Source organism: Schistocerca piceifrons, chromosome 5 (genome assembly GCF_021461385.2).
Source record: "Schistocerca piceifrons isolate TAMUIC-IGC-003096 chromosome 5, iqSchPice1.1, whole genome shotgun sequence".
In the NCBI taxonomy this organism is placed as follows: Eukaryota; Metazoa; Arthropoda; class Insecta; order Orthoptera; family Acrididae; genus Schistocerca; species Schistocerca piceifrons.
Window position 1 is genome coordinate 511,613,140 of NC_060142.1, and position 25,892 is coordinate 511,639,031.

General features: G+C 41.1%; 1 protein-coding gene across 3 annotated transcripts in view; it reads left to right on the forward strand.

The window, feature by feature from the left end:
* LOC124798206 (V-type proton ATPase 116 kDa subunit a 1) overlaps positions 1-25,892 on the forward strand; it is a 660,233-nt gene that overhangs the window by 517,149 nt on the left and 117,192 nt on the right. For all 3 annotated transcript variants that reach the window (XM_047261510.1, XM_047261508.1, XM_047261509.1), the window contains 2 exons: positions 14,454-14,630; positions 17,027-17,256. In XM_047261510.1, coding sequence (XP_047117466.1) covers positions 14,454-14,630; positions 17,027-17,256 — 407 coding nt within the window. The remainder of the gene's footprint in view (positions 1-14,453; positions 14,631-17,026; positions 17,257-25,892) is intronic.

A 25,892-nucleotide genomic window follows, 5' to 3' on the forward strand; every position in this document is an offset into this window, starting at 1 on the left:
CTGTAGCATCGGAGCTATCGCTACCACATTCTGCATTACTATGGTTGCAATATGGGGACGCGCGTTATCATCAATCAGCAGCCGCCGTTGTCGGAGTTTTCCCGGACCATTCCGCAGCACCGGTTTTCAATAGACATACTGTCCCGAACACATTCTTCTTTCTTCGATGGATGTCTACCGGCGTCTGCCCTGCGGCGGCCTAGAAAAGAACAGCAGCACGTTGGTCGTGTTTGGACGCATTTGGTACCAACGTCCCATAGTTCGTGTTTCCACATTTACCACAGGCACGTTGAAAGGACACGAATGCCAGACTAACCCCTTGCCTATATGTCGGTGCTTATATACTCGCATCGAAGTCGCGCTACGCTGCATATACGCTGCAGCAACGCCCACATACAGAAAGTTCTTGATCGCGTTTTTTTGTTGTTGTTGTTGTGGTCTTCAGTCCTGAGACTGGTTTGATGCAGCTCTCCAAGCTACTCTGTCCTGTGCAAGCTGTTTCATCTCCCAGTACGTACCGCACCCTACATCCTTCTGAATCTGCTTAGTGTATTCGTCTCTTGGTCTCCCTCTACGATTTTTACGCTCCACGCTGCCCTCCAATACTAAATTGGTGATCCCCTGATGCCTCAGAACATGTCCTACCAACCGATCCCTTCTTCTAGTCAAGTTGTGCCACAAATTTCTCTTCTCCCGAATTCTATTCAGTACCTCCTCATTAGTTATGTGATCTACCCATCTAATCTTCAGCATTCTTCTGTAGTACCACATTTCGAAAGCTTCTGTTTTCTTATTGTCTAAACTATTTATCGTCCAAGTTTCACTTCCATACATGGCCACACTCCATACGAATACTTTCAGGAATGACTTCCTGACATTTAAATCTATACTCGATGTTAACAAATTCCTCTTCTTCAGAAACGCTTTCCTTGCCATTGCCAGTCTACATTTTATATCCTCTCTACTTCGACCATCATCAGTTATTTTGCTCCCCAAATAGCAAAACTCATTTACTGCTTTAAGCGTCTCATTTCCTAATCTAATACCCTCAGCATCGCGTCTTATAGGAGTACAAAGAAACAACAACAAAGAAACAGATGTGACTTGCTTTTGCTAAGGCGGCATACATACTGAAAACTGTTGGGAAACCAAAATTTTTGGAGCGAACAGGAACTAGCATGGTCATTATTATCGTAAAGAAATTAGAAGTGACACGGTCCGTCGAAAGGAGTATATGTATGTGGAGCAGTTTTGATAATCGACCTATGCAGTTCCACTAAAAAATAATTCAGTATGAGGTCTTCGAGAAGTTCTTTTTTATTATTACTGATTGTAGATAACGATGCCCTTTCTCGATTATAATTAGAAAAGTAAGATTTTTTCGCTAATCACTGGCGCGACAGCTCGCCCAGAACTTAAATGCTGCATCAATTCTATCTCAGACAAGCATCTGCGATATGTCCCACGACACGCATTATTCCAGCTTGTCACCTCACAAGCCTGTATTTGGTAGTGCCGCAGCCATGTGCATAAATGACTAGTTACCGCAATATCTGTGTCTCGCCTTAGCCATTCCATGTTTCAGCTTGTAATATCGATGATCAGATATTGTGTAAACGAGGAACAACGCTTATCTAATGCAAACAGATAGGCACCCAAAATATCCCATCGGGAGAGAGAGAGTGGGCAGACCTCTTCAATCAGCTACGCCATAAGCATCATTATACTTCTGTCCTATCTGCGTGTAATCGATATGGGCAGCGTCACAACGGAGAAATACTTGATGCTGCTACTTCTACGTCTGTATCCATACTTTGCAGTCAAATGTGGAGTGCGTGGAAGAGGAGACTTTTTATTGTACCATCTATTAGAGTTTGTTCTCGTTCCAGTCGTTAGAAGATAGCGCTATATGCAGATCGCGATCTTCCTTTAGAGGTCGCACACCAAACTGCTGCCGTTCAACGGTTTTGTGAACGCTTCCGCCAGACTTCGCGATGTTTCTACGAAAAACGCAGGCGCTCGAAAGAAAGAAAAAAAAAAAGTTCTAAGTGTCTACTAGATGCAGAGACCTGCTATTGGCAACCCTAACTAGCACTAGAAGACTCAGAGATAATGGTCACATAGAAGATAAAACAAAAGTGAAGCATAACTAGGAAGAAACGAAACAAGAATCTGAGAAATAACCGCAGGGTTTAAACTTCTAAAGCAGCGTAGAAGGGGAAATATCAATGAAGATCCGACGACGACGATGGACAATCATTCTAGCGACGACGATATGGGCCGCAGATGAGGAAATTCACTGACATAAACGACCTAGACAAAGGACAGATTCCACATAAAATTATATGGTTCCAGAGACGTTTTAGTCACAAACATCTACGATGTATACAGGGTGGCCCATTGATAGTGACCGGGCCAAATATCTCACGAAATAGGCATCAAACGAAAAAACTGCAAAGAACGAAACTCGTCTAGCTTGAAGGGGGAAACCAGATGGCGCTATGGTTGGCCCGTCAGATGGCGCTGCCATACATCAAACGGATATCAACTGCGTTTTTTAAAATAGGAACCCCCATTTTTTATTACATATTCGTGTAGTACGTAAAGAAATATGAACGTTTTAGTTGGACCACTTTTTTCGTTTTGTGATAGATGGCACTGTAATAGTCACAAACGTATAAGTACGTGGTATCACGTAACATTCCGCCAGTGCGGACGGTATTTGCCTCGTGATACATTACCCGTGTTAAACTGGACCGTTTACCAATTGCGGAAAAGGTCGATATCGTGTTGATGTATGGCTATTGTGATCAAAATGCCCAACGGGCTTGTGCTATGTATGCTGCTCGGTATCCTGGACGACATCATCCAAGTGTCCGGACCGTTCGCCGGATAGTTACGTTATTTAGGGAAACGGGAAGTGTTCAACCACATGTGAAACGTCAACAACGACCTGCAACAAATGATGATGCCCAAGTAGGTGTTTTAGCTGCTGTCGCGGCTAATCCGCACGTCAGTAGCAGACAAATTGCGCGAGAATCGGGAATCTCAAAAACGTCGGTGCTGAGAATGCTACATCAAAATCGATTGCACCCGTACCATATTTATATGCACCATGAATTGCATGGCGACGACTTCGAACGTCGTGTACATTTCTGCCACTGGGCACTAGAGAAATTACGGGATGATGACAGATTTTTTGCACGCGTTCTATTTAGCGATGAAGCGTGATTCACCAACAGCGGTAACGTAAAGCGGCATGATATGCACCATTGGGCAACGGAAAATCCACGACGGATGCGACAAATGGAACATCAGCGACCTTGGCGGGTTAATGTATGGTGCGGCATTATGGCAGGAAGGATAATTGGCCCCAATTTTATCGATGGCAATCCAAATGGTGCAATATATGCTGACTTCCTACGTAATGTTCTACCGATGTTACTACAAGATGTTTCATTGCATGACAATGGCGATGTACTTCCAACATGATGGATGTCCGGCACGCAGCTTGCGTGCGATTGAAGCGGTATTGAATAGCATATTTCATGACTGGTTGATTGGTCGTCGTCGTCGTCGAAGCGCCATATCATGGTCCGCACGTTCACCGGATCTGACGTCCCCGGATTTCTTTCTGTGGGGAAAGCTGAAGGATCGTTCCAAGCATGTGTGTCAATTTGTACCTCTCTATCTACATTATTCCATGATTTATTCAGTTTTCAAAATTATACTGACTTTTTGATCACCCGGTACTTCTAGAAGTGATTTCCCATGATTCCGCTAAACCTCCCGTTTAGCCAGTTGAAGCTCTACTTGGCAGATTGCAGTGAGACAATATTATGCGTTTAGTAATTATTGTATAATTGTTAGCTGTTTTAAATGTCGAAGTAATGTACGTGTACCAAATGCTGAGTAGATAAGCACTAGATTACGGGGTATAATGGTTTTTGTATTACTCATAATATTTAGTTATTGTGGCGGGATACGTCTCAAAACTGATCAACTCATTTACATAGAAAATGGCATTGTTAGTCTTCTGCATCCCCCTCCCCCTTTCCCCGGATAAATTTCTGCTGATGTCCGTATGCCCACACCCGCAACATCAAAAAACAAATGGAAATAAAATAGTACAGTGAGAGGTGTAATTCCACCAACTTAGCATTTATCTATTACAACGCAAAATCTTACCACTGGTAATTCCTTGTAAGACTTCAAACTTAAAGAACAGGTTCCCTTAAAGTATTTGAAACATAGCAATGAAAACGTGTCATGTCATCCAATAACACGTGCACTAAACGAGTATGTTCAGGAACGTCCAGAATGCTGGAATAATTGTCGGTCATTTTACTGATTATATTCGGGTTTGTAATGTATAAACACACATCTATACAGGTACTTATTCATTAATTAATTGTTTTTAAAACATCGTCCTTCGTGGGATTGGGCCGCATTTTCTAAGCAACAAATCTTACGATTCATTCCTAACATTTCTGGTTTTGTATTCATCTGCCTTAACATCCCACAATGCCGGCAATTATTTATACATTTCGATACATTCCATTTATAACGCTCTTTCGTATTCAGAATGAGATTTTCACTCTGCAGCGGAGTGTGCGCTGATATGAAACTTCCTGGCAGATTAAAACTGTGTGCCCGACCGAGACTCGAACTCGGGACCTTTGCCTTTCGCGGGCAAGTGCTCTACCATCTGAGCTACCGAAGCACGACTCACGCCCGGTACTCACAGCTTTTACTTCTGCCCGCGAAAGGCAAAGGTCCCAAGTTCGAGTCTCGGTCGGGCACACAGTTTTAATCTGCCAGGAAGTCTCTTTCGTATTGTTTTGATCTCATTTTCAACGCCACAACACAATGAACAGTGAACACATTGATATCGACAGTGTAGCACGCGAAAGACTGTCTTGAATATTGTCAATACTGCCCACAGGCGGCACAATATTTCTGGGCAGCACAAAATATTTCAGAGGTTTTTGCTGTTCTCAGTATTATTGCACAATCCCTCAATCTCACTCTTACACGATTAATATTATTGCGCTTCAGGAAAAATTGTGCAACATTATTGACAGTCTAGGGGCCGCTTTAAATATATACAGATTTCGATTTTCTTCAGTACATAACTAAATATTGCTACAACGTGATGTCCAGAGACCACCAGTTATTGCATGCAAACGATGTGCTGTTCGAATTGTGCTGTTCGAATTGGGATCAGTTTTCCGCAGCTGCAGTGTAGATCACTGCTGTAATTTAACTCTACAAATGAATGCTGTATTCCAATATTCAGGATGAAAGTAATGTCCCAGAGATTCATTTATTACCCACAATCCAAAATGTTAAATATAATTATTGTTGAATCGGCTTATGCTACCTGAGAATGTTGTATTAATCCTTTCAGGCCCTGCGCTCACAAATGTGCGTTTGTGGTGTTCTCTCCTTCATTTCCTTGTGATCAGATTTCGGAAGTTCAGGCCAGCACTGCAGTATTGTGGTTGGAGCGTATTAATGTGTGCGACGTCTTTTAGTTCCATGACCCATCACTGGATGACACCAGAAGTCGGCAAACTTGTAGTTGGAGCTATGATGGCGGCCACAAAGCACACATTCAAATGAATCGCTGATTGCAAAAACAACCTAAGTCTCATTCACCTACTTTTAAAGAAAGTGAGAAAAACAATATAAGTATTACATAAATTATTAGAATAAGGTAAAACTTAAGCTGTAGATTAAGTAGCACTCAACAGGTTTATTGTCAACATCTCACCCCTACATGCCAACCCGTTTGCATTGCAAAAAACTTTTTATGCTGTAGATTTAGGTTGTTTTGCAATCAATGCATTTGATGATAAAAATTTCAAAAAATACAAAAACGAATCAACTGTTTTTATTTAGAATACACTACACTGTTCCTATGTTTCTTGCAAGCTGCAAAACAACATATTTGAATACTTTCGCTAATTAACACTGTTTACAAAAGAAAAAAAACAGGTAGCAAAAGAAAATAGTATTTAATGTTTACATTAGAGAAGTCAACCCTACGTTTCTTGCATATTTGCTGTAGGCCAAGTTAATATTTCATTCCAGAAGGATGTCACACTTTCACTGTCAGGAACAAATCGTCTTCCATTTTCTCCACCCTAATAGATACATTCGTATCGTTATAACACTTTTCATCTGGCAACTGTGGTTTCTTCCTTTGGTCAAATTTCAAGGAGAAGTTATTGGTCTGAAACCCATTAATGAATTCCATTGCTTCCACAACTCCTGGCGTTGATGTTTTATAAAGAAAATGATGAAACTTCGAAATATTTAGTGGCATCTTTTCGGCCCTTGGAATATCTCAGTTATGTGACTTATGCGACTGGATTTGTGATTTCCTGTCAGAGGTCACAGTTCGTAGTAACTGACGGAAAGTCTTCGAGTAAAACAGAAGTGATTTTAGGCGTTCCCCGAGGTAGTCTTATAGGCCCTTTGCTGTTCCTTATGTATATAAACGATTTGGGAGACAATCTGAGCAGCCGTCTACGGTTGTTTGCAAATGACGCTGTCGTTTATCGGCTAATAAAGCCATCAGGAGATAAAAGAAACTGCAAAACGATTTAGAAAAGATATTTGAATGGTGCAAAAAGTGGCAGTTGACCTTAAATAACGAAAAGTGTGAGGTCATCCACATGAGTGCTAAAAGGAACTCGTTAAACTTCGGTTACGCGATAAATCAGTCTAATTTAAAAGCCGTAATATCAACTAAATGCCTAGGTATTACAATTACGAACAACTTAACTTGGAAAGAACACATAGAAAATGTTGTGGGGAAGGCTAACCAAATACTGCGCTTTATTGGCAGGACACTTAGAAAATGTAATAGACCTACTATGGAGACTGTCTACACTACGCTTGTCCGTCCTCTTTTAGATTACTGCTGCGCGGTGTGGGATCCTTACCAGATAAGACAGACGGAGTACATCGAAAAGTTCAAAGAAGGGCAACACGTTTTGTAAAATATGGGAGAGAATGTCACTGAAATGATATAGGATTTGGGCTGGACATCAATAAAAGGAAGGCGTTTTTCGTTGCGGCGGTTCGACGAACCCTCTGATTTGTAGAGTATCCATGTAGATGTAGATCTCGTTTCGATGTTTCCATAGAAAAGCAAGTCATTTTATAAATTGATGACCATCACTTCTTGAAGTCTACTATTTCATCTCCATCCACCAAATGCACGATGAAATTACAGTTTGCTGTTACTATAAGCTCCATTAACTCGTGGATTGTGTTCTTTCTCTCTATTTTCTCGAGAGCTCTCTTTCTTACCCCAAATGCCCTATCACTCGGCAGGAATGAATGACTCCGGATAGGGTAAAAATGTTCAATCTTTTCAAATCGGTTTAACTCCACAAGAGCTAAATGCAAGCGGAGCATTGTGTCGTGTTTACTTCTAACCCGGGCAGACACCTGAAAACAGAAGGAAGTTTTTCACATCTTTGGATATATATTCATTGATGTAGCTTAATAGAAAAGTACAAACTTCATTGGGTCCTTTCTCCGCATTCTCTTCGTGATAGAGATAAAAACAGGTGTCTTTGTATGTAGATTGTGTATACAAAATACTGCAACAGTTAACTGGAGTAAGTGGAAAAGCTCTTGCACCGGGACACGAGGAAGTTGAACATTTTGCATGTAGTCGAAACATGAAGCAGTAGTTCTAGGATTAGTCTCCGATTGTCTTTTCCCATCTTGCAGAGCATCATAAAACTTATTAGATCTTCGGATATGGAGAATCTTCTCTTCTACTGTTGCTCGTTTTGCTACCTCATTGAGTGTTTTTGACTCAATCTGTAACAACAACTCTTCGCAGGTGCAGCAAGTGCCCACATTAGGTCTTCCGAAAGCAAGTGAAAACTTTTCACGAAAAATCTTATTGTACTTCTCGTATTTCAGTGGCGAGTTAGGATGTATGGCAATAAAAAGTTGGTGCATTTTTTTCACACATAGTTCACAGTCGAGATAGTGCATAGTGCGGCTACCATAATGACTTTCCTTAATGGGCAATGATTTGATGTAATCTTTAATTTTGACAATTTCCGCTGACTGCAAAGCATTAACAGTCCTCCGTCTTTCGGTGTCTGCCCACTACACAGCAGTTTGCGATATTCTTTTAACTCTCGCGTCAGTTACTGCATAAACACTTAGAAAAGGTTTTCTGCATACCTCAAATCGTTTGTCTCCAACGAGGACACAGTAGCTAAAAGATTTTTCACGCCTGCAACCCTTCTCACTTCTTGGGCGGTGCCTTATAACATCACTAGTTGCGATCAGTTCTTGCAGGAAAAGGTCCTGCTCGTTCTTGCATTCCATGTTCAGAAAATGTGCTAAAGCTTGAGTTCTGTTGTCTTGTGCAACCACACTACAACAGCTTCTTAGACACTTGCAGCTTTCTCCTGTTGCCTTTTTCGGAATTGCTTTGCCTCTGTAATTCACACGTTCCTCTCAATGAATTTCAGCTTTCGTCATAATAATTTTCTGATATTCCAAAGAATGTTTCACACTTTTCTTCTCATAACTGCTGGTACACGCCACTTCTTCGATTTTCACAAGAATACTAAAATCAACAATGCCAAATTCTTCCGTACAATTCTGCCGAACTTTATTGTAGTGCTAACAGTTGAGAAGAAAAATAACTGAAGTCGTGGACTTCGGACGTTTCTGCACTCAGCTCAAACTTCCTACCCCTGTTTGAACGGCAAAAAACTATGACTTTGGCTTTTTCCCTGGACAGTCTGGTGGAGCTACACGCAGACTATGCGTTTTTGCCTGTAATTCAACTGTTTGTCTCTATTGTCATAATATAGAGGACGAGGAATTCCGCCTTATGCAAGGCACCTTTTCAGTTTCGTTTTACCCAGACATGTTTCAGAACTTTTTGTGCTATCTTCAGTGTTTTACGAGGCGTGTTTTTTAGGTACGTGTCATTTTGAAATTAAAAGAAAGACGTTCTAAAATATCTCAAGCCTGTACCTTAATCTAGTTTCTACATAATTTCCGTCAATATTGAGGCACTTGACATAACGTTGTACCAGTTTTTGAGTACCCTCCTCATAGAAGTCTGCCGCCTGACTTAACCATTGCATCACCACTGTTTTGACTTCGTCATCGTCTTGAAGACGCTGACTGCCCAGGTGTTTCTTCAAGTGCACAACAGATGGTAGTCACTGGGCGCAAGATTGGCGCTGTACGGAGGATGATTTAGTGTTTCCCATCGAAAAGATGTGATGAGATCTTTGGTCTGATTTGCCACATGTGGATGGGCATTGTCTTGCAGCAAAAGGATGCCCTTGCTCAACTTCCATGGACTGTTGCTTTGATTCTGGTGTGATGTAGGCCACCCATGTTTCATCGCCCAAGGAAAGTCAATGCACTGTCTAAACGTTTGGTTTTGTGCACATCCGTCAACATTTTCGGTACCCAATGTGCGCACAATTTTCGGTAATTCAAGTGCTCGGTCACAACGCCGTACAAAACACTACGAGAAACTAGGAAAGTCATCCCGCAAGTAGTAAATCGTAAAGCGTCTGTTTTCTCTCACCATATTGTCCACTTCCTGCACCAAACTTTCATTAACGACCGAAGGACACCCACTCCGTTGTTCATCATGCACATTTGTGCGGCCATCTTAAAATGCTCTCACCCACTTTCTTACCATTCCATCACTCATAATGTTTTCTCCGTAAACTGCACAGATCTCACGATGAATATAGATCGCTTTTAGGCCTTTAGCACTAAGCAATCTTATAACAGCCCGTACTTGACAGTCGGCGGGACTGACGATTACAGGAGGCGTCTTAAACACTCAGTACACAACGCAAACAAGGAAGAATCAAACTGTAATGGCGTCAGTGCGTAGATTAAGGTACAGGCTTTCATGTAAAAATAAAATTATTGAGATAGCTTAGCACGTCTTTTTTTAAATTCAAAACGGTACTTACTTAAAAAAACAAGCCTCGTGTTTTATTTTCTTACTTACGTGAAGCTATTGGGTATTTCTGTTGGTAGCTAGTCTGTCTGTCTAATGGGGGTACTTAATGTCCACCCTAGAAAAAGTAAAAGAAAATTCGTTAATTGTTGTTGACTTTTACGTACAACATAATTTTTAAAGAGAGAGTGATTTGTAAGTAAAATCTTGAACCTGAAAATACTGAAGATGACATTCACTGTGGAAAGTGACATCGCCACAAAGAATTATATTCTTGGATTAACTGTAACTGAAAAATTTAAAGCATTTAGGGAATCTGATGAAAGAATTCATTAAAAATATTAAATACTTTTTCAAATTTTAAGATGAAGAGTAACTGGCTGAATTACAATATTTTCAAAAGGTGGGCAAAAAGAACCCCCCCCCCCCTTCCCCCCCCCCCCCCCCTTGTTGTTCCGAGGTTTAAATTTTCAGTCTAATGGTAGTCGTCTGTTAGACCGAGATGTGAAACTTTTCTGTATAAACTCTTCTTCGTATGGAAATAGCATTCATTTATTTCACTTGCGGGGGAAACCTAACTAACGACCGATATCGCAGCTGCCTCAAAATCATCATTGACTTTTCTTGTACACCACTTACGTATTGCTTGTTTAATCAGACGAACGTAGACGCCTTCCTTCTAATTAGGGTGAGGCCAGTTACAATAGGGAGGTTGTTTGTTTCATCACTCGGGCTCCTAAGTTTGCGTGTATGGTGCAGATTCATGCAAACTGCCTGCTGCAGCTCTTAAATGTTTCATCCATAAAAAAACAGGAAGATGATTTCAAGTTTTCTTTTTCTTTGCTTCCACTAAAGGCTATCATGTCCTCTAATTTTTCTTCTTCTAGAAGAAAACTATTGCCTTCGCCCATTTTTAAAAGATCTTCATGAAGACCGATTTCAATACTTTGTTATGAGGAGCCCCCATTTCATGCACATATGTCTCGAATAACTGCACGTCATTTGAGCAGCGCACACATACATGTCTGTATTAAAGATGGGGTGACCACTCAAGGCAACTAGCTGTTTGTAGATTAAATGTCCACGCTGCATATTTTTGTGTAACGTGTCCAGAAATCACCGATGTCCACAAGTCCCTGTGTCTACGCGTTTCCGGACACCAGTATAAACAGTGTGAATGTTTTGAAAGTCTCTCTCTCTTTTCCGAGGAAACAAAACCTTAGAGAAGCAGTAATGCAACTTGGGAAAGATCTAATTGGCCCACATATGGAGCCCAGGGATTTCAAGCATATGCCTCTAAATCTGCAATCCGTCATTCGCAATAGGGATGCATACCCTTCCATTCGACATCAGTGAAGAATCACTGATGGATATACAGATGTGGTATAAGCCCCTGACAGACCGACATGAAAACTGAAGGGCGGTTTGGAAAGTGTGCTGTGTTCATTTGTGGGCAATATACCCATTTTCAGTCCGATAGTTGTTAATAAATTTGTCCCACGAGATACTAGGCTCATACTGCATTATTTCTTAATATTATGGTTTATAGATAATATTTGTTGTTACGATAGGTTGATAACATTTGCTTTGGGACGTCTACACACACCTGAATAAAACACAGTTTGTGTGCCACATGCCTTTGTTTTCTGCAAGGCATCTTGAGTAGCTGACTTCGTGGATGTTGATGTACATGTTGTATTTTTGTTCCTTTGTTACAGCTGTTCTTATAAGTGCAGTTTGCGGTATTAGTATTTGTGTACAGTCAGACAGAAAAACTGAAAATTCTACTTTATTTACCCACTTAATGTGTGTCACCAGGAAATGTGCTGTATTTTTTCATAATATTACGGTTTACAAACAACGGTTGTATTTTAAATTTATTATTTTTTTCATTTGGAGACCGCCACCAGCATAGTAGCGCAATCCGGAAACATCAGTATAGTTGAGGTTTTAATTAAAGCTTAACGACCTCGATGATGGCCGTTAAAAGTTGCTGCCTGAATGACGGACACAAATTTATCTTAGCCATGTTGATTTACTAAGTGATTAACAATCACCTTTTGACGAAACTACTTATTAGAGAATACCGTACAACATTTTATGAGTAATTACCCTCACTAATACGCCATATGAACTTTAATCAGTTAAATATCATTGTTGCGATCGGAACGGGAAGAAACTATTACATGTGTCATGCTGAGTATCCTCTGCCGCGCACTTCTCAGTGGTTTGCTAACTACAGGGTGTTTCAAAAATGACCGGTATATTTGAAACGGCAATAAAAACTAAACGAGCAGCGATAGAAATACACCGTTTGTTGCAATATGCTTGGGACAACAGTACATTTTCAGGCAGACAAACTTTCGAAATTACAGTAGTTACAATTTTCAACAACAGATGGCGCTGCGGTCTGGGAAACTCTATAGTACGATATTTTCCGCATATCCACCATGCGTAGCAATAATATGGCGTAGTCTCTGAATGAAATTACCCGAAACCTTTGACAACGTATCTGGCGGAATGGCTTCACATGCAGATGAGATGTACTGCTTCAGCTGTTCAATTGTTTCTGGATTCTGGCGGTACACCTGGTCTTTCAAGTGTCCCCACAGAAAGAAGTTACAGGGGTTCATGTCTGGCGAATAGGGAGGCCAATCCACGCCGCCTCCTGTATGTTTCGGATAGCCCAAAGCAATCACACGATCATCGAAATATTCATTCAGGAAATTAAAGACGTCGGCCGTGCGATGTGGCCGGGCACCATCTTGCATAAACCACGAGGTGTTCGCAGTGTCGTCTAAGGCAGTTTGTACCGCCACAAATTCACGAAGAATGTCCAGATAGCGTGATGCAGTAATCGTTTCGGATCTGAAAAATGGGCCAATGATTCCTTTGGAAGAAATGGTGGCCCAGACCAGTACTTTTTGAGGATGCAGGGACGATGGGAATGCAACATGGGGCTTTTCGGTTCCCCATATGCGCCAGTTCTGTTTATTGACGAAGCCGTCCAGGTAAAAATAAGCTTCGTCAGTAAACCAAATGCTGCCCATCCTGTGCACTATATCGTTAGCGAATGTGTCTCGCGCAGCAATGGTAGTGGCGCTGAGGGGTTGCCGCGTTTGAATTTTGTATGGATAGAGGTGTAAACTCTGGCGCATGAGACGATACGTGGACATTGGCGTCATTTGGACCGCAGCTGCAACACGGCGAACGGAAACCCGAGGCCGCTGTTGGATCACCTGCTGCACTAGCTGCGCGTTGCCCTCTGTGGTTGCCGTACGCGGTCACCCTACCTTTCCAGCACGTTCATCCGTCACGTTCCCAGTCCGTTGAAATTTTTCAAACAGATCCTTTATTGTATTGCTTTTCGGTCCTTTGGTTACATTAAACCTCCGTTGAAAACTTCGTCTTGTTGCAACAACACTGTGTTCTAGGCGGTGGAATTCCAACACCAAAAAAATCCTCTGTTCTAAGGAATAAACCATGTTGTCTGCAGCACACTTGCACGTTGTGAACAGCACACGCTTACAGCAGAAAGACGACGTACAGAATGGCGCACCCACAGACTGCGTTGTCTTCTGTATCTTTCACATCACTTGCAGCGCCATCTGTTGTTGAAAATTGTAACTACTGTAATTTCGAAAGTTTGTCCGCCTGAAAATGTACTGTTGTCCAAAGCATATTGCAACAAACGGTGTATTTCTATCGCTGCTCGTTTAGTTTTTATTGCCGTTTCAAATATACCGGTTATTTTTGAAACACCCTGTATGTACATAGATGTAGAAGCGCATGAGCGAACCTTATTACCCGCAATCTAGCCATCACCGGTCGTCGTTCTCTAGATCTGCCCTAGTACGCAGCCATGTGATAGAAAAATATCTCGTATTGTTGTCAGCTGTTACCGGTTAGCGGTCGACCATTTCGTGTAATATTCAACTTGTGCAACGTAAAATGGTGTACAGGGGTAAAGAAATAAGTAACTTCTATCGTGAGCGTGATATACTCTCAAATTGCTCGAGACAGCGTACTAATTTAGATGAGAAAAATGATTAAAAAAAATAGTTAACGGCGTCTCGCGAGCATTGGTGAGGCTGGCAACTCCTCTGTTCAGTCATTCGGAATAGCGAAGTGGAAGAATATGAAACATATTTTGATACTGTAAGCGTCCGTCTGACGACTGTCACAGCGTTTTTTAGAAACCTCGCAATAACAGTGTTTCTCCCCCCAACAGTACCTAGCATTTCTGACTGCTCAGTCATCCGTTCATCGTGCAGTGCTCTCATATACGCTATGCGTAGACTTCCTTCTCCATGTTTGCAGGGGTCATAACTACGTTTCTGTCAGCTTGTACTTGTGTTCTTGATGAATGTGGACCTTTTTTATGCAGGCTTCCTGCGATGGCTTCTGGCTATCGACTCAAATAGTTTGAGATGAAGAATTAAAAATAATTTGGTTTTTCTTCTATTTGCAGCTCAACAATGACGTAAATGCCTTTCAGCGCAAATTCGTGAATGAGGTGCGCCGCTGCGACGAACTGGAACGCAAATTACGATACATTGAGGCTGAAATCGTCAAAGATGGAGTATCTGTCCCAGAAATTGATGAAATACCCAAGGCACCGAACCCCAGGGAGATCATTGACCTTGAGGTGAGTGGCAGAATAAGGCGATATTGGTATTGGGCATGTTTTAAAATTCCGTTTTGTCAAAACTAAGCGATAATGCAGAAAAATGGAAGGAAAATCAGTTTTCAACGTCACGTGACAATGTTATCATTAGTGACAGAGCACAAACTTGAACAGGACTTCTGTTGAGGAGTTCCTTGAAAAATTAAGCTTATTCCTGGGTTACATTGTTGACTGCATTTATATAAGCATATAGCTTGTCGTCTTTTTAGAATTCATAAACATTTTATTTTATCTGTTATTACTTTTGGTTGTAATTTCATGTACTGACACGTTTCATGTCCATGGAGATTTCCTCCTCAAATTTGGTCTTACAGGACTAGACTTGAAAAATAAAATAAATATAAATAAACAGATTAACACTTCAGATACATTCTTAAGCTTACAGAAGAGGTAAGAACTGATCACTCAAAGGTATTGCTTTTGAACCCTTTCACATTTCCCAACAGCCAGCTTCTTGGTTAATAAGCTACTTCAAACACCAGAATTCGTATACAGTACCAAGCGTACATAAAAGGCTCATAAAAATAAAAAACTAGCCCTATTTAACATAATTTTAATTTTGAAAGATGAGTAAGACAATCATTTTTCGAGCAAAATGTATGTGAGAGGTCCAAAGACTTAAAGGTTTCAATTTATACAACTTCTGTGCACTCTGTTTTGTACTGAAATTAGCCAGTCAATGCACTAAAAATGTGTTCCACTGCTTCAGTATCTTCCTTTGATACAGAGTGATGCCTTCCTGTTGAACCAATAGGAACTGGAGCACTTACAATCTTCAAAACATTGTGAACAGGAAGAAGTGAGCACTGATGGGGTTGTTGCTGTCCTTCAGCTAGAAACCTATTTCCAGCAGCTGGTCCATGTGGTAGCATAAAGTTCACCACGATTTAGTTTCAACTCAAAATTGGTGTCTATAATCTCTGCAATCCACCAGTCACAGACATACACACGCACACCACAAACATCCCCCTTCTCAGGTTGTGAATCTGAATATTATCCTGCTGTCTCTGAGGTGTTGTCCGAACGAACGAAATTTCTTCTTTCTTGCTCTTTAAAGAGCATGCAATATGAGTTCACCCATCACTTTGAGTCCAGAAACGTATCTTCTGAATTCCTTTGGTTTGGACCATTCTTCTTTTTTCTGCATACAGAATTCTTTCAGAACCCGGGGTTAGGGGAGACTTACTGGACGGAACTGATTGTTGGGGACTGCACCGGATGAGATTTGAAAACCTTTAGAGATTAAAGGTGGAAGACAGGGTAATATGCAAGACAGAGATTACCACTAAAACGTCGTGCACAAGTTAATAAGAGTGTAAAGTTAAGTGCATTGTATGCAACAGTGGTGAGGGGGGTGGGGGTGGCAAAAAATAAACAAGCCAGGAAATTAAACATGTAGAAAACTGAAATGGAGTGAAGAAATTGGTGTGCTCCGAAGTTGTTTTTTGGAGGCTGAAGTGAGAGTAGTGGTGTATTGTTGTAAAGAGTCTGCATCCGAACAAATACGTTTGCCTCGAATGCCAAGGTTGTATGGGAGGGAATGTTTGACAGTTGCCTGGATGTATTGGGCTCATCATGAACAATTGTGATTGTGTAAAACATTGTGAGCTGTCTACAGTGGTTAGATTTCATGATATCAGAGTAATCTTCCTGTCTTTCATTGATTTTTTTTTGCCATGTGGAACGCCACAAATCTACTGAAGCTAGGGGTCATGAGTTGGGTAAACTTCTTAGCTTCTTGTTGCCATTCCAATGCATTCATAAAATGCGTGATTCAGACAGTTATGTTGTCAGTATATTAAGGACATATCAGCATTAGTCTCTCTCTCTCTCTCTCTCTCTCTCTCTCTCTCTCTCTCTCTCTCTCTGTGTGTGTGTGTGTGTGTGTGTGTGTGTGTGTGTGTGTGTGTGTGTGTGTGTGTGTGTGTGTGTGTAACATGATATAGTTTAAATTTTCATAAAGAAACAGGCAGGCCAAATAGACAATGCACCAGTTCAGTTTTGTAGAGACCTGAGAGGAATTACCAGTGGCCTTTTTTAATCTGCTCTCCATGCATTGTCCAAGAATTATTATGAGACACTTAAATCAGAATTATGGACTAGGATATAATCCTGTCATTTTTCAATTATGTATTTGTAGTATTCTACCAGTGCTCACGGCATTGTGCCTGTTTTCAGTAATGTGCATGTACTGGTAGATACAGCATCAACAATTACTATTGTGATACCATAAAATGTTAATTGTATATTGTGAGGATTTTTCAATTTCTTTACATATATTTATAGGTCCTTCATTTGATTGGAGATTTCAAGAGTGGCAGTAATTACACACCTGATTTTATTTTTTCTTTTGTTAGGCAAATCTGGAGAAGACAGAGAATGAAATAATGGAGCTGAGTCAGAATGCAGTAAACCTAAAGCTAAACTTTTTGGAGTTGACAGAGATGCGACATGTGCTGGAGAAGACAGAGGGCTTCTTCACAGAACAGGAGGGCGTTGGAGCTTCTGACTCACTGACCAGGGCTCTCATCCAGGAGGAGAGCTCCACACAAGCTGGAGCGAGTGCATCAGCCAGGGGCAGACTAGGGTAAGCTTTGTGGCCATTTTGGAAACTGTGGTATCTGCCTGCAAACATCATTGTCTGAGTAAGAGATAGCAATAAATTTTTGGCACTTTTACTAAAATATTTCATTTCAGCCATGACCATTTTATTTTCTACACCTCACAAATGAATATGTAGTTTCAGCCATTGGTTATCACCATACCACCATGGTGTAAACTTTCTGATACTTGAAGGTGATGATAGTCAATGGCTGACACGTACTGTTACTGTGCGAAGTGCAGAAAAAAAAAATTAGGTACAGACTGAACACTGAAATATAAATGGTACTGTTTTTGTAAAATTATAACAGTGGAAAAAAGTAACAGCTTTATTTTTAAGGTAGAATGTGATGCTTACAATAAAATGCTTTTTTATAAAAATCTTAACCAAGTAGTGGTCACCCCTTTATAACATGGGGAAGCAAATTGTGGACATTAGCTAAGAAAAGGCAAAAGAAGAATACATAAATATCAAATAAAAAAGAATAATGTAATACATTCTCTATGAATGAAGAAACTGAGCAAGAATTCATAAAATGGAAACAAAGTTTCAACCTCTTGGGGGAAGACAGATTAATTACGCAGGTGACAGAGAGATGTAGGATGACCGAGAAACATACGGCTTCAGCAAAGACGAAACAGGGTGTACACCTTTTCCAAGAAGGAGAAGAAAGGAGTAAAACTTCTGTAAATGAGTGATGATTTCAGTGCTTTTAAAACAGCACCAGTCACTGTATTTAATTGCACCAGTGGAATAATTCCATATATTTGTGACACTGTAGTAATACACACACAAATGGACATAATTTTTTCTTTCACTTTGTGCTTTATAATGACGCTCCGTTGTTGATGAAGACTGTATGCTCTGTGAAGGAATTTAAAGCATCTTAATTCACTGAAAAATAAGAGTTATCAGATTAATTAGGAGTTTTCACTGACTGAGTATATTAGTGCGATCTGAGCAAGCTGCTTCCACAGACTGCAGGGTTGATCAAACAGAGTTTAATTCAAGTTAATAACTAATCTAGATTTGTTATGAAGGCAGCTCTTCTGTGCCACTGTAATGCATGTTATAATCCTTATACCCTCTACTCAAATATTAAACAGCCACAGGTGAGGCCATTCCTCATTACTCAGTAGTACAAAGGTCTTGAACTGTGTCATGTATGCTGCAATAGTTTTCTCTTCCACATCATGTCATTACCTGAATTAGTAGTACACATCCCAAAACTTAGCGAATATGGCTAAGCAGTATTCCAGTACCAAGTGAACTACTGTAGGATCCTAGCCCAGTCGTATATCACACCTGTTCCCAATACCTTTCCTCTTTTGTGGCTTTCTTATCAGTAACCGAGAACCAAGACATGCAGCAATTTAGTACTCTTTACCTTTTGCTTCATTCCTGTTACAGGCCTCCATTACCACTTCAGAAGTAGAGGTCATACTGCAGCAAGAGAGAATTGATTCTGATAGCAATATGCATGCATCGTCAGCAGTACAATTAACTATTAGCCTTCTATAATGCCAAGACCACAGATCAACAATTTGTTGATATAACTGCACACTATCAAATCGTATTATATTCATTGTGAAATTGGAACGCATGATATCATAATGTGCTGACAAAAGTAATACCAACATCACCACCCATATTGTACCAAGCACTGGATGCACCAAATCCAAAATCAAACTTAAGATGTTTATAAAGAACAATTCAATCAAGAAAACTAATAAATTATGAGGTGGAATTACTGAAAAGTGCTTACAAAATATTATACCTCCTGAAGATAATTAAAGGCCAGAAGTTCTATATCATAATTTATTAAAATATTTTTACATGAACAGTCCTGTAATATGAAGATCGATTATCGTAAATCTTTGTAAGTGAACTTACACTAATTCTGCCTATCATTCCTTGGGCAGTTTCTTCCTCTAAGCTTCATTTTCTTGTTTTTCATTTTTTTATTTTTTTTACCTGCTGAAATTCGTTTTTCTGTTGTCTGTCTCCCGTGTAGTCACCACCAAGGTTTCATTTTTTAACATTTCCCTTCCTAATTCTATTAAGGTAAATGCTGATATGGCAGCTGTTTCCTTCTCCAAGCTTGTCTAGTCAAGCTTTTGCTCTGTCTCCAGGATGACATTGTTGCTGGATATTGATCTCTCTCTCTCTCTCTCTCTCTCTCTCTCTCTCTCTCTCTCTCTCTCTCTCTTCATCATCCATCTGCCTCTCCCTCCCCCCTTTTCTCCCTCCCTCTTTTGCCTGGTTCAGTTTGTGTGTCTTTCATTGCAGAACTTGTGCATTGCCACACACTGCTATACACTTCATGTCAGTTGTCTCAACACTGTCAATGCCACTCCTAATCTATGTGCTTGACTGTGGAAACTGGACAATTTTGTCAGTATTCAGATTGCTAAAGTGGCATTTGTTAACATATTTTGACAAATGATCAATCATTTAAACACTGTCTTTATCTATTACTTTTGAATTATGTTGAAAGAATTATGTTGGTTAATCAGTTTTGATGATATTTATGTAATCTGCAGCCATATTTTTGAAAATTTCGAAAATCACAGTGAAAATATTTTAAATTAGGAGTTTTTCTATCTGCAAAGGCATGGCAATGTTACAAAATTGTCCCGTCGGCACAAATTTAGCAGATTTAGGCGACGATGACTGCTGGGCACAGAAACCAGGGAACTGAACCCTGGAAGAGGAAAAATTTGATGTGCAGATCACTCCATGGGGAAGCAGAGAATCTGAGCACAACATAGAGATTGGAGAAAAGCATAAACTGTGACTTGTGAATGACCAGAACAACTAACACACTGGCTCAAGAGCAGTGTGCGATGTGAAAACCAGGTCCGTGTTTGTGTCAGGGTAAGCACTGACTGGCCCGGTCTATTGTCACTGGCAAGTAAACATCTCTGTCAGTGCTTCTGCCCATACAATGCTCTTTGCATGCCATTCATAGTAGTTTCCCACATTACTATGCCGTGAGATTCATGCCAACTCATCTGCGTCCGTACATATGTCTGGTGACAGGGATACTAAATCCCTGCCTGCACAAAATGCCATGTAGGGGTGAAAATTTCCTGGTTTCTGCATGACATCTGTTGCAAAACAAGAGAGAGCATTGGGTCACTATTTAAGCAGGCAATGACTGCTGACTCCATTGGATTCCACTGGAATGGCAGAAGAGTGAGGAGGCTGGCACGACGGCAGGTCCAAGAGCTCTAGTGGGTGCAAGGACTCATCCATAAGGCGAGTGAGGTGGTCACAGGTTCCAATTCCACTGGAAGTTGTGGGAGCACTACTTCCAGTGCCCTACTTCTCAGGCAAAATTAGGACAATGGAGAATGCTGTGGCAGCTGCAGCAGGTTAGTATATTGTTGCTACAATCATGAGCTTCCTACCAGGCAAATACAATCGTCCATTGGATGCAGAGACGGCAGTGTTCTATGTTCGAATGGCTTGTAAATGCAGCTGATCTGAATGACAGGTCAGCTGCTCCTGGCTGACATCCACCAGAAAAATGTGCTGACCTGTGTGACCTTCCACCACACCTGGCACCCACCCCTCCCAGTGGCTGAAACATGAGGTCCCAAATGGCAGTTCTGCGAAAGAAACTCGGAAAGCTACATCGTATCAGTTTGTGCGAGTTTGAGGGTGACAAATGCACTAGACCATATGGTTGTCACCCATGTAAACGGTTTGCCGGATTGTACTCATTAACTGGCATTGCCCAGTATGTGGCTAGAGAGCTAGACAGTGCATCATCAGGAAATGAAGCAGACACAGGCTTCAGAAATTCAGTCTTGTGGGTCCTCACGAACTGCTCCAACCCTGGGTTAGAAGGAGGGTGAAACACGGAGGTGGTTAGATGCTGGATATCATTACAAATGCGAATATCATCAAACTCTGACAATATGAGTGGTTGATGTGATAAGAGCGTCAAGGGGAAGCCTTCGATAGCAAACATGACTGACAACATGTGGATTGTTGATGTTGCTGTTGTGGAGAACAGTTTGGGCACATAGTGAAAATTGGAAAATGTATCCACCACCAACCACCATGTGCTTTCCAAAATAGGGCCCAAGTCAATGTGCACCCTTTCCTAAGGTTGCTCTGGGACTGGCCCAGGGGAAAACTGGCAAGGCAGTGTGGCCTGTTTCTGTGTGCCCAAGTCAGTATGCACCCTTTCGTAAGGTTGCTCTGGGACTGGCCCATGGGAAAACTGGCAAGGCAGTGCGCCCTGTTTTGTGTGCCTGTTGTGAAACTGCAGACCATATGAGGTTGACACCATTTTGGCAGATACACATGGCTGGGGACTGAACATAGCATAATAAGAAATCTTGCCCAAAAAGAACAGGAGCCCTTTCAGGTTCTTCAGCACTGGCAGATTGATGACTGCTTTGATGTGCTCATCTGTAGGAAGGAGGGCATTTTTACTAAGAATACATTACAAAAAAATGCACCTTTGAGGCAGAAAAACGACATTTTCAGTGGAAGCCATTCTCCAGAAGGTGTTTGGAAACCACCTGCAGATTCCGTAAATGCTTGTCTTCCATGGGGCCTGTGACCCAGATGTCATCAAGGTAGTTGAAACCACATTGAATGTCCTTAATTAAATGCTCCAAATACCTTTGATAAATTCCTGGAACAGACAAAATTCCCAAGAGCAACTGATTTAACTGGTAAAGCCCAGAGTAGTGTTGACCACGAAGAAATACTGAGAAGTGGCGTACATTGGCAACTGCAGGTACACGTCACGCAAGTCAATGCGTGAAAAATACTGGCCCTCTGACAACTTCACCACCAATTCCTCTGGATGGAGAATGGGATAAAAGGGGAAAGCTTGATCAGCCACAAATTCATGACCAGTGTAAGCAGAACATGCTGAGGTAAAGCTTTTGGAACATTGGAGACAGCCCCTGAGTCAGTGGAAAACAGTGGGTCCTCCAGTGACCACCGTACAGCTTTCCAAAGGGCACAAAAGATACCAAATGGCCTATTTTCTGGCATACCCCATACATGGCGTGTACATAAAGGCAATCCTGTGCAATACGCACCAAATGACAATTGGGGCCTGACTGCCAACTTGCCCATTGAGCAGAAACAGGTGTGGAACGATAGTGAGAGTAAGCAGCTCATTGGCTTACTTGTACCCATTGAACTGAAAGTGGGAAAACACAGGTGTGCAACAAAGTCATCACACTCAAATTGTCGATGGCATCATCCCATGGCAGCTCAGCAGAAGGAAAGGTCACCTGGCCAACTTCTTGAGGCACTGGAACTGTCGCTTGCATGAGAGACCTCACAGGTTGGTGATCCAGACTGCATACAACTGCCTGGGCCACTTGTGGTGCTGTTAACCTGTAACTGTGCCATCAGTACATGGGTTTTGAAATGGTAAGGATGCGGGGATCAAGGAGTGGTTAGGTGCCAAGCCCACATACATTAAAATAAAATTTTGCAGTTTATTTTACTTCAGTAGTTTTATGCAATGCATAACATATTAAAATGATTACAAAAAAGCTATCCAATGGCTTTCAAAGATTATTGAATGAAATAAAGTTTCTGAACTTTGAAATAATTACATTCAGCAATATTTCACACTCTGAGGTAGTAACACAAAATACATCTGCCTTCAGCAGTTCTACAAAAGCACACCAACCTTATTTACAACTATTTCCTGCCAAGGCTGTCCGTTTACAACAGCAAGCTCTCCCCACCACCACCACCACTGTGTACAAAGAAGAAGAACAGAGATAACATAAACCGAAGAGGTCTAAAATCATCAGTAACAGTTGCTGGTACATCCTTTAAAAATTAATAAAAGGAATTTACAGGATTTTAAGTAAAATGCTTCAACATTACTTCAGTTATGTAGAATATGAGTAGTAAAACGTGAAATAACAAATTTTCATGAGCATGTATTTATATGAAGTTGCTTTTATACAACCAAAGATATCAGTACTGTCTGGTATTGTAGGATTCTTCTTTTGCAGTATGTCCCACATAAAACAGGTACACCTCACTGCCGAGATTCGAGTAACAATGAACTAATTACAAAGGTAATAAATAATAGTCATGTTAAAAAACATGTAGTTATCTGTTGATAAGAGATGCTGGAAGTGGTTGCCATGGGAATCTGGGACACTTCACAAGCAACTCAGCTAGGGATGATTAACCAGTACATGAGGCGTAACACTTTTATGTGGAACACTACATACCATTGGCTTGATTGGATTGCGTGACCTCCCACATAAGTATTACTAAACATCAAACACAGTACCGTTTTTTTTTTTTTTTTTTTTGGCGTGATGATGCAGCCGATCTCACATGAGCACTATCAAGATTTACTCACACAAGTAGTATATTCACACCCTTTTGTATAACTGAGCTCCATTAAAATGTAACTTAGCCAACAGAAGCTCACCATAACATCCATTATACGTTGATAATCCCAGCCATTACGATACATGCAGGAAGTACTTTTGTGGCAGGATCAGAACCTGGCTCCACTGCCTAGATACGTTCCAGATCAGCCATGGACACACCACAAAAGAACTGAAGAATTTTTATGCTGCTGCAAATCACATAGCCATCTGCAAACTGAAAAACCCACTGCCTTTCCAAGATGGAAATCATCGCTGTTCTTGGGTTATGTTGATGTGCTCACCAATGTTGGGTGACTCTGTAACCAATATACTTTCAAAGCCCACCACCAGTATCATGCTTGCAACTGCATTAAAACCCGCCATGCAGAACTCGTGCCCTCTTGTGACATGCCAAGGAAAATCCAGATGCCACAAGTCGAGGTGCCCATGCTAGCTTAAAACACATCAGTACGAACATTCCAGGTTTGATGCTAAAAATACTGTTGTGACCTACTGACAAAGTTCCACAGTGTTAAGTTTCTCAGGTTCAGTAGAGGGCTTCAAATTTTGCATGATTTTGTACAACCCTACACTGCTTGACAATAATCAGACAGCCTTATCAGCTGGTTCAATGATGCACCTTACCTGGCAGTTTGGCAAAAGCCAGCACAGGTAAGTGTCCCACCTTTCTGTAGACGTGTCGAAACCAGCAAACAGCATCAGGGGCAGCAAGGAAGAATGCTGCTCTGTAGATGCCTGTCCTGCCACCAATGCAACGTGAGAGTGGATCAATTGTGCATGCTTGTTTGGTCAGCTCCTGCAGCTGCTCCTGCTGCAGTTTCTTCTGAAGGCACAACTGTTTCTGCCAGCACTGCATAAATGCTATGTCCATGATATCCATTAATTAACACAGTGAAAAAAATAAAGATATTTCAAGCACAAGAACATTCTCGGTCACCACTTTTGTATCTCCGAAGGTGTCACAACTTGAGCTGCTAGTTGTTGCTCAATTGGAAACTGGTGAGCTGGACCTTGCAAGAGGAAAAACTCAATGTGTGGGTGTGTCTACAGAGGAATGGAGAATACAAACACCGCATGTAGACTGGCACAGAGAAAAACACACAATGCACCTAGTCAGTGACTGAACAACTAGGATGCAGGAGCAAGAGCAAGTTGCAAAGCGAAAGCCAGATCCTCATTAACATCTCAGCAAAAGAACTGACTGATCCAGCCTATTGTGGCAGCAAGTTCTGCTGATACGATGCTTCACACATCCCATCCATGTTAGCTTTCCACATTACTCTGCTAGGAGACTCATGCCAGCTCATCTGTATCCATATGTACATCTAATGGTGGTAATAGTAAAGAAATATTACTTATATTCAATCTTTGTATGACCCTTACCAGTTCTTGCACAGAACCGTATTGCTTCTTTGTATGGTATGTCTTGAAACAAGGTTCCATACACAAAGAGATACCACATTACTCATGCTGCTACCATCTCTCTTTGAAAGATGCTTTCCCATTACGTTTCTTGCTCCTGGAGGTAGATATGTGCTACATGCTTGCAGCATACTGCGTACATGTTGGTGGTAAGTGCTGCAGCAAATAACTGTATGTTAATATGCCCACTGTTCCACTTCGTATAGTCGTAGCAGCAACCTGTTGCGCATCATCCTGAGTGAACAAACTTGGACTGCAGTGCTGTGGTCATGAACAAGTGCATGCTGTTTTCTTGTAGTGCACTGAATTATACAAGACTCAATTTGACACTCCCATGAAAGCAAGTGAATATACATCTTCTTCCACCATTTTACTTTTGTGCCAAAATACATTGTGCTGGTCTACAAAGTTCAGCTCTGGCATTGTTGCAATTGCAATATAATACTAAAGTGACTTCAGTATAAATGGACCATTATTTTCTTGTGTGTTTACCAAATGTTGGCTTATGGCTAGTAGACAATGAGTAAACATTCTTGGTGTCCTTTCGTTTCATTATCAATACATTACATTTATGTCTGTCTTTTCTCCCTTCTTCAGTTTAGTTTCAGGCATTGAACTTCTTGAGATGCTCAACAGCATTAGTTCCTGCTTGAGACAACTCCTGAAACAGATCTGGTCAAGAATAAAATCTGTCCAAATACATGGTCTTTATCCAATAGACAGTAGCCTGAAGACAACTGCTGAAGATGTGTTGTTGAACACCTGCTTTCCAGCACCTCAAAATTGAGCACATAGTCA